Source organism: Mus caroli, chromosome 11 (genome assembly GCF_900094665.2).
Source record: "Mus caroli chromosome 11, CAROLI_EIJ_v1.1, whole genome shotgun sequence".
NCBI lineage: Eukaryota > Metazoa > Chordata > Mammalia > Rodentia > Muridae > Mus > Mus caroli.
This window is the reverse complement of record NC_034580.1, coordinates 46,869,231-46,879,342: the sequence shown is the minus strand read 5'-3', so window position 1 is coordinate 46,879,342 and position 10,112 is coordinate 46,869,231. Positions and strand designations below refer to the sequence as shown.

At 45.0% G+C, this 10,112-nt stretch overlaps 1 protein-coding gene across 1 annotated transcript in view; it reads right to left on the bottom strand.

Annotated features, from left to right (window-relative positions):
- Positions 1-7,838: 7,838 nt before the first annotated feature.
- Positions 7,839-10,112, bottom strand: part of Cdkn2aipnl (CDKN2A interacting protein N-terminal like) — a 9,635-nt gene continuing 7,361 nt past the window's right edge. The window contains exon 3 of the mRNA XM_021177156.1: positions 7,839-9,280. Within this exon, the coding sequence (XP_021032815.1) occupies positions 9,269-9,280 (12 nt within the window). The 3' untranslated portion in view covers positions 7,839-9,268. The remainder of the gene's footprint in view (positions 9,281-10,112) is intronic.

Sequence of the window (10,112 nt, the reverse complement as noted above, 5' to 3'; positions counted from 1 at the left end):
AGCATGGTGGCACATAACCTACTTACATCCTTGGGAGGCTGGGGAGGACCATGGTTTTGAACCTGCTATTATATGGTGAGTTCCAGGCCACTCGGGTGAGACGTGTGTGATGCTTCTGCCATTTATTTAGATCCATTACTCTTTCCTTCGGTGACTTGGACGGTAAATAAGCAATACTTGTGAGAGGGGCTCAAACTATTTCACTAAACACTATCCTGGGTATGTCAGCACCATATTTATTCTTAGCTGTTTTCTTCATCCATTTGAAAACAAATATTTCAAGTACTTGGTAAACAGTTAAAGGGAATGGTGTCAGATGGTGAGCCAGCTGTTCAGTTTTTATACCTATCTAGCCCATCTTGACTTTTGGAGAAAGTCCTTAGAAACGATCTTATCTATTTTGTGTCTTCGGCAGAGTACCAGATCTGCATCTTTAACTCATACACTTTATCATACACAAATGTTCGTTTTGGTCTAGATACATTTGTACAGCAAGAAGCTAGAGTTAAGCAGGGCACTGAGGCAGAGCTAGATGATATGCACAGGACTTAGATGTACGTGCTGGAGATGCACTTCCTCCACACAGGGCCTGGCAGGGAGCAGCCCACGGGGTACTGTTCCGTTGCAGATCAGGGAACTAGGGACAGATGAGGTGTCCAGGTCAACCAGCTAGGAAATGAGCCGGCTTTCGGAGCAGCATGAACTCTGAAGCACAAGGAATATTAAGGGGGTTGTCCTCTTACTTGGTAGAGTTACACAGACTATCCAGTGGGCAAGTTTTCTTTGTAGTCATTTCCCACCTTCATACACATAGCCCATGTCAGAAAGTCTGGGTATAGAGACTTCCTGCTCTCTGATATAAAGGACTGGTTTCTCAACAAACCATTTCCCTTTCCACCCAGGAAATGCCCCTGAATCTCTAGCTCCCCAAGCCAAGCCCTCTTAACAGTAAAATTAGGTCCATTAAGTCACTTTCAGGTTGGCTGTGACATGGCTTAACAGGTAAAGGTGCTTGCCACCAAGCCTGACAGCCAGAGTCAGATTCCTGGAACCCCATGGAAGGAGAGAACTGACTTCCATAAGTTGTCCTGTCTCCTCCAACCTCAACATGGGGCATGTGCTCCCATCCCGTACACATAACCACAAAGTCAGTGTAATGTGAAGTCTCTGAGATCTCATCTAAACCTCATGTGTATGAAAAGCAATGAGGAGAACTAAGGGCTGCTGTGGTTACTGTCCTGTGCTCAGAAGACAAAGGCCCTGCCTGTACAGTGTGGTGTTTGCTAGTGGGAGGAGGGTTGAGCCAAGGGCCTTAGGAGTGTGAGAGATGCACATACTGAGAGCTCTTCTCCCAGTCACAGAAGGAACACTGGAGGCTGGAGAGATGGCTCGGTGTTAAGTTCACATACTGTTCTTGACAGGACTTGAGTTCAGTTCCCAGCACCTGTGCCAGGTGCTCACCACTACCTGTAACTCCAGCTCCAGGGGACCTGACACTTCTGACCTGTGGGTACTAGTTCTCAGGGACACAGGCACACACACAAAAATGTTATAAGGACACAGGTATAATATGGGTGTGGTGTGGTCCATGCTTGTATCTCAGCATTTGGGAAGCCAAAACAGGAGGATTCCATGAGTTTGAGGCTGGTCATGCTCCATAGAATGAGACCCTGCCTCCAGAAAGAAACATTGGGGCTCAAATGGTAAGATTCAGAGTTTTGTCTGTTTTGAGTTGCTGGGAATGAAAATGGCTCCAGGCATGTGAGGTAAGTGTTGTCAGCGAGTTGTATTACCAAATCTAGGAGTAGGCAGTGTGGATCACAGTTCTTTTCTATTGCGTCCAGCCATGGGATGTGGCATATGGGTTAACTATGCAAGGAGAGATCCAGTAGTTGAAGCTCTTGAGGTGCAAAATTGTCAGGAGAGAGACTAACAGCTGTGGCTCCCATTAGTTCCCAGCTAGTGTGTGAGAAGTGAGCGACTGTCCAGTAGAAATCATTTGTCATCTAAGTATCTGACGCAACAAAGATACCTGAAGTCCTTTGAAAGCATGGGCCTTTCTTTCCTCTAGCCTTTGAGGAAAGAACAGAAGTTGAACACATGCACCATTTTTAGTAAATTTGTCCTATCACTGCTATAGCTTTTAAAAATAATCTTAGTAAAGTTTTGAGGTTTTAATGTTTTGTTTTGTTTTGTTTTTTTCTTTTTCTACTCAGTAGGATGGCTAGGGAATTAACTTTAGTTGGGTCAAAAAGTTGAATGACCTGTTTATCAGCTGTCCACACCCAGCTCAGCATTAGCTCCCGCCATCCTCTGGTATGTATGGAAGATCCACACTTGGATGGGGAACTTGCCTGTGGAAGGATTTAACTGCTGTTGATTGAGGCACTAATGCTCTCTGGCCACGCGGCACTCACCTGAGTGTCTTGCTGAGAGCAGATGACCATGCTTCTTAGGGAGTGGATTTACATAGTGACAGTTTTAAAAAAATGACACCTCTAGGCTGTATGTGTGTGGCTCAGTGGCAGAGCACCTGACTTTAACAAGTATAAGGACCAGGATTCAAACACACACACACACACACACACACACACACACACACACACACACACAGAGTAAAATGCCGCTTAACTGTTTTGGAGACCTTAACTGATTTTGAAGACTCGGAAGGAAATGAATCCCTAAGATGTGTTTGGATTGGGAACTTGGAGATGATCAGAGTGATTGAATTCTTTAGTCTTCATTCTTAGACTCTGAGGATTTTACCATGTCTTGCAAGCTGTTGGAATGAAGGCCTTGCACTTCCGCTGTCCTCTTAGGAACAGAGAGAGACTTAGCTGTGCTTGCTTCCTTTCTGAAGCTCAGAGGAGAAAGTTGCCCCCTTACAAATATAATCTTTTGCCAAGAATACCACTGCTCACCAGATGAATTGGCCTAGTGACTCTTCGTAAGGGTGTTAGATAAAGAGCCTGCAGCTCCGGCTGGCCTGTATACATCCATTGTAGAAAATGGAATTGGGGGGGCTGGAGAGATGGCTCAGTGGTTAAGAACACCGACTGCTCTTCCAAAAAAGTCCTGAGTTCAAATCCCAGCAACCACATGGTGGTTCACAACCATCCGTAATGAGATCTGACGCCCTCTTCTGGAGGTCTGAAGACAGCTACAGTGTACTTAGATATAATAATAACAATAATAATAATAAATCTTTAAAAAAAAAGAAAATGGAATTGGAAATTTTATAATAGAAAAATTGAAAGAAACAATTTTTCCGGTTCCTTGTTTCAAAGAAAACAAGGAACCGGAAACCCTAAACCTATCATCTCATTCAAAGCCAGAGAGATACTCTCTCTCCCTTTTCATAGAAAAAGATGTGTTTGCTGGTCCTGGTCACTGACCACACTGGCAGAAATGAGGGAGGGCTCCGGGGATGCTGGTCCGTCACCAGCTTCAGCTACATGCTTACGTCAGGAAAGGCTGTCATCCTACTGCAGCTGGCTTTGGCCTTGGAAATGTTCCCATGGGTGCATACAAAGATGCTGTATGAGGCACAGTGGGGTGAAAGGTTTCCTTTAGAGTGCACTCTTCCTTGGGGTCCTCTGCAAGCCAGCAGCACAAGCAAGGCCAACACCAAGGCTTGGAAAGTTTGGTATAAAATGTTTCCTTTTCTGGCTTTGGTTACCACACGCACACACTAGAAACATTCTCCTACAGCCCAGGCAAACCTAAAACTCTGTGTGGTCCAGGGTAGCCTCAAACTTAGAATCCTTCTGCGTCAAACTTCTAAGTGCTAGAATGGGTATTTTGCTTGCTCAGATGTCTTTGTAACCCTTGCATGTCTGGTGCCTGCAGAGGTCAAAGGAGGTCACCAGATCACCATTGAACTGGAGTTACAGACAGTTGTTAGCCACCATGTGGGTGCTTAGAATTGAACCAGATCCTCTGAAGAGCAGCTAGAGCTCTTAACCATCGAGTCATCTCTCCAGGCCCGTGTTTTGTTGTTTGAGACAGTCTTATGGAGTCCAGGCTGAACTTAGTACATAGTCAAGGATGGCTTTCAATGCCTGATTCTTTGCTCTCCCTCTCCCAAGTCTGTAGCCAGTAGTTTTGTCTACTCTGATTTGTGCTCCTAGCTGGTCACACCCACCCGCCCAGGAGCAATCTCAGATCTGTGGATAGAAAACACACACACATACACACCAATTATTCTTAAAGTATCTTTGTTAACTCAATGACTAGGCACTCCTAATTCTTCCCCTGCTACCCCAGGCCCCATCGAGGAAATGGCCAAACCCGCTTCCCAGAAAACTTACATTGCTGGTTGGCTTATTTCCTCAGCTACTGTGTCCCCTTCTCTCTCCCAGTCTTCCCAGTTCTCACTGTGTCCTACCTGAAACTGTTTAAGATGATTGGGTAACACAAGTTAAGGGCCAGATAGCAAATTTATGGTTTTGTTAGATTCTGATTTAATTATAAAGTGTTTTCAGTTCGCTCAAATAGAAATGGCTAAGAGTAGTTGAGGTTTGACAGTTTAGAGATACTTTACTTAGTCTTCAAAAGCATCAGAAATCCATAGAATGTTACATTGAATGTTATTTCATTTTTAAGGATTATTTGACTAGATCCATGTCTGCTCCTTACAGTTCCTCCAGAGCAGTTCAAAGAAGATATTGAGCTACTTTACCTCCAGGCGAGGTAGCCACAGGGCAGAAATTGCCTATTTCATCTACAGACAAAATACTGTCCAAAATGGGCACACTGTGCAGAATTGTCACTGATAGCTCTGCCAAGTCATGGTAAACAGTCCTTCATAATTCTGCTTAACAAAGGTCTGTTAGATGATCCTGGGCCAGAAGGCTGAAGACTGATGCTCCAACATTTTGAGGAATGGGGGAGTATCCATGTAGTCTGCTGTCTCTACAATTATTTTAAGTTTGAGAAGCTATGTTTGGTGTTTTCTATATGCCCAGGTAAGAGTTATTTCTATCCTTGGATTTCTGATGGGGTTGAAGACTAATTATAGTCCCATAAGCAAACTTAAATTGTTTAACATTAAAGACATGATATAGAGTAGAAAGCATAGTTTTGAGATGGTGTTACAGGCTAAAATTAAAACATAATCCAGAGATAGAATTGTGACTTTACATTAGAGATGATGATGGTAGAGTACTTTATCTAATTGGCAAATATGGTGGACTGGATGCTGATTGTGTGTCATGCTTTGTAGTTTACGTGATTGTAACGGTTCTCCTCAATTTAGGTCTGAGAAAAGAACTTTTTTGTTTGTTTTTAAATTGGACAGAAAAGGTGAGCTAGAGAGAGTGGTTCTGATGCTTTGAGTTAATCGGGCATCTGTGTTTACTGATGCTCAAGGTCCTTGCCCCCAGTTGGTTTTTGTTCTATCAATAATGATGCCAGTAGCCAATGGCTGGATGGAAAGAAAAGAGGAACTTCCAGGCTCCCACAGGCTTGGAGAGAAGAGAAGACAAGGGGAGGGTACCTGGGGGAGAGAGACAGACAGACTCCTTCAGGGGGGATCTTCCAAAATATAGGGGGAAAGGAAAGTGGACCACTGAAGGGAAGCCTGAAAGTGTCTTGGGCAGCAAGACCAATGGGCTTCACAGACAGTAACCAGGCAACTAAGTTGAGGGCAGATGTAGAGATGTTGAGCCTAGGAGTAAAGGTGAGGTCACAATAGCTGCAGAAGGCTAGAGCCCAGCAACAGAGCCAAGAAGTCAGTTTTAAAAATGAGCTAATATGTGTGTATCTTTCATCTGTGGATCCAACCAGCTGAGAGCACAAAGAAGTCAGCCAAAACGCCTGCTACACAAGTGCCAGGGCTATAGGTATGCACCAACACACCCAGTTGATACATGGCTGGGGATAAACGCAGGCCTCCATGCCCTTTAGGCAGGCACTCAACTCCAACCCCACAAAGATGCTTTGGCAAACCGGATCTTCTGTGTGGAGCAGCTTGTGAAGTAGCCGCGATCGGCATCAAGGATCGAGTGATCAGAGCAGCAGTACACAATGCCAAAGGCAAATGAAGATTGCTCTCCTTGCATCTAGCCTGGGCAGGCACAGGCCTAGACAGGAAGCCCAGAAGAGAGCAGAGGACCCATGGGGTCTACAGTGCACACCTTTCAACCCAGCATTCAGGAGGCAGAGGCAGGCAGATCTCTGTGAGGCCTTCCCGGTCTACATAGCAAATTCCAGCTTAGACTGAGCTATGTCATGAGGCTCTGTCTCAGTACAGAAACAATAACAAAATTTAACAAGTCGTAAAGATAATTGAATACAAAAGGGGGAGGGGAAGAGCAAATCATCGGCTTAGCAGCTGAGATGCTTAAAACCTACAGTTTAAGTGCAAGTGGGAACCGTAGTCTGCCGAGAACTCTAGCCAGAGTGAAGGGGAATCTGGTGTTTTGCAGGAATGTGTGGGACAGGCCTGTCACAGGCTGTGTACACAGTGCGGGACAGGAGCATACTGACTGACACACTGAAGAGCTTCAGGACCCCAGACCCTGAGCTATTGATTCTCAAGATTAGGTATCTTGAGTTTGGGGTTGGGGGCTGCAAGTAGCCAATGAATGGAGCTTTAGGCAAGATCTGCCACTTTTCAAGGATTTGTATTTGGTTTGTAGCTTCCTGTTCAGTACCTTCTGCTTTTTCTTTGTCAGTCTCAACTCCCAAGTGTCTGAAGGCCACATGCTATACTGTTCCCTCCCTCTCTCTAGAAAGGTCATCTCCGTTGAAGCCCTGAGGTGGGGTGGAAAAGCAGAGCACGTACGGAAACTTGCTTGTCTTTTGTGGGAGTCCAAGTTTGTCAAAAGCTTTGGTTCCGACACGTTCCATCTTCTCAGAGAGGAAACCCACAACAAGACACAGGCACAGTCGTGCCAGGCATGTGCAGACACTGGCTTCCCACACAGTTCTCCGATAAGGGAAGTCCTGTTTATCAGGACTCCAGCTTCTATGCTCACCTCCAGGACAAAGGAGCCCACATCTAAGGCAGGCAACAGACCCATTATTAGTTTCTAGTCTTGGTTTTGCGGGGCTTTGAGTATGTCTTGGTGATGCAGTGGGCTTCCTCAGCTGGCTTTCAGACTGTGGGTAGCAAGGCCCCTCCATCAAGCACAAACAAGCACATGCTGCAGACTGCCCAGCTGCTGCCAGCCACCCTACCCTTCCCCCACCTGACCCAAGCGAGTGATCTTTCAGAAAGAATGAACTTGGAAGTTCATTTTACACACACACACACACATTTCTATTTTTCAGTATTTGTTGAAGGAAGCAATTTCTCCATGACTAAAATGTGGTTTCTAAGGTCTGGAATTATTGTCTCTAAAGATCCATGTGTACTCTCCCATGTCTATTCTGAGCAGTTAACCTCTCAGGAATATTGCAGAGAGCAGCTCTCTGGGCAGAGCATCACCAGCATGAGCACATCGGATCTAGACCTCGCGTACTCACTCCCCGTGGCCTGATACGCGCTTTTCTAAGTCCTCTCCTGGACATGCCTTGGAGGTGCCTTTAAGTCCCTCTGATTGATCTCACTCCACTTCAGGCTAGGAAAGGGATGCATAAAGACTACAATACTAACTTCATAGCTGAGTCAGCTACTAGGCTATAAGAATGAGAAGGTAGGTAGGCTGAGGAAATGAAGAAAATGAAAAAAAAAAAAATGAAGAAAAGGCTGAGGGGACAGAGAACAGCGCCACGCTGGGCCCATGATGCCATGACCGCAGGCAGCTTCACTTCGGGATTCCAGTTGTCCAAATACCTACATGAATAAGTAAACTGAAGGTTTACGGGAAGAAATCACACAACTTGAACCTAACTTCATTCAATGGAAAAGCTGTTTTATTGGGGGTTGTAGACAGAAAGTAAAATCAACAATCCATGCAAAGTGCATTTTGCTTTTAAACCTCACGAGTCTGCAGATGATTAGAATGGATGAAGGCCAGGCTGCATCTGAGAAGACAAGGCTCCAGCTCACTGAGCCCAGAGCTCTGCCCTTCAACAGTCACCACCTTGCCATTTCCCTCTGACAGGCAGTCTCTCATTGCCTGGAGAAGCTTGTCCAAGGTATCAAATCAATGGTCACTGGGGACTGGAACAGAATCCACATAAAAATGTGGCTTTTATTTCAAGCCACAAACAATGTGTCCCACTGCTCTGACGCCAAACACCAGTGGCCCCAGCTTCTGGGTGTCCTGTATCCAGTAGAAGAAGCTAAGGCAGCCCCACTGTCTTTCTGGCCACAATGGGCCTGCCGTTGATGAGTCCTGCTGTGTACACTGCTCCACAGCTGCCCACTGCTCAGTTATCTAATGGTGACTAAATACAGGGAACCGGAAGCGGGGTCAGGTGGAATGCAGGACTGCACTGCAATCCAGACGTGGTATGCAAGGCAGTTAGTTCTTCAAGTGTGAAAGCCTTCTAGAAACAAACAAACAAACAATGCTGGCACATGGGCATCTAGTGCCTAGAAACCATCTGGTTGGTTGAACAAAACCATATATGCTTCCAGTGATTTTTAAATCTATTTTTTCCTCTCTTTGAAATACTAGGAACCAACCCCAGGACCCCAAGCACACTAAGCAAGTACTCTCTAGCGCTGAGCTACATCTCTAGCCCTCCGTGAATTGTAAAATGAGGCTGGATGCTTTTTTGTACATTGCCTCCTACCTATGAGCTAGCTCTGCTACTTCACGCCTGTGACATGATTACCATTTCCTACACAAAGGTCCCTGAGCCCAGCAGTGAGGGTGCTCCAGTGACACAGCTGGTTAGTGCACAGTCCTTTGGTGGCCATCAGTGGTGAGGTACAAGTGTACAGTGGGTTCAGGTAGAAATAAGGACACAGAGGATCTGCCTTGGCTTAGGACAAACATGGGTGGGGGGGGGGGACGGCAAAACAAGAATTGTATTTATAGGTACTCTGTTTAAAAAAAAAATCAAATTATAAAATGTATCACCTGTCATTATTATATCAACATAAAAGGCATTTCAAACAAAGTTTGGCTTTGACAATCCTGATGAAATTTCTGAGAGTTCGCCATGTATAAATACATAAATATGCATGTGTATTTTTACAGCAATCCTGGAAGAATGAAGATGTCTTTGAAGCTATGGGCCCCGTCCTCTTCCACTCTAGCTGCCTCTATGCTGCAAATAGCAGGAATCTTGAGAGCTGCCAATGTTTAGTCATCTTCACCCCGGCCTCCTTTCTACGTCTGTCCCCAGGGTGGAAATGTGGAGATCTGCCTTAGCTTTGATGCTGAAGAAAAAAAAAGAAAAGAAAAAGTTACACAGCCATCGAGTCCCATGAATCAAGTTTATCTTCACACATTCAAATAAAGCAGTGATGGAATATTTATGTGCGACCCAGATGGCAAGTCTACTCAGAAATTATTAATATTTTACTACATACAGAAAATGCAGCCACACACTGACCACATGATCCATTTGGAAGCCAGAGCCTTACTGCCCTGACTTGTGGCTTGCTGTCTATAAGTGTTCACAATTTAAAATGATAACGGAAATTCTTAAGTGCTATGTATGCCTGCCGCCCGCCAGCCTCGGCCCTCACAGACACTCACTGTTCTATATTCAACACGGCGAGACTCAGGTGGTACTTGGTCGTGCTGGGTCAGAGTACTTAGGAGAAGTGAAGGTTACATATTTCTGGAGTTCACACGATTACAAACTGTAAAAGCGAGTCTGCAAACAGTGGTGACCTGGAGATGACAATTCCTTCCAGGTGCTCTGGCACCTTTGGTAAATATAAATGGAGCTTTAGAAAACTCTTAAGGAGGGTGTGAAGAAATCACTGACTGTCACCTTGTGTCTGAATGGATTCCCTTAACACTGAGCAGCGGGAGTGAATCAACTTGAAAGTCTTTTTAGTAATCAGGAGATTTCAAGGTATGACCTATTTCCTAGCTAAGCCAAAAACCCTCAGCAAAGATAAAATACAAGTCTGTTTACACTCGGGAGAGTGCAGTGTGACCAAGAAACCACCTGAATGTAGTCTGGGGAGACATCCCTGAGCCACCTCACTTAGATTTTTTCTTCTTCTTCTTTTTTTTTTTTTTTTTTTTTTTTTTTTT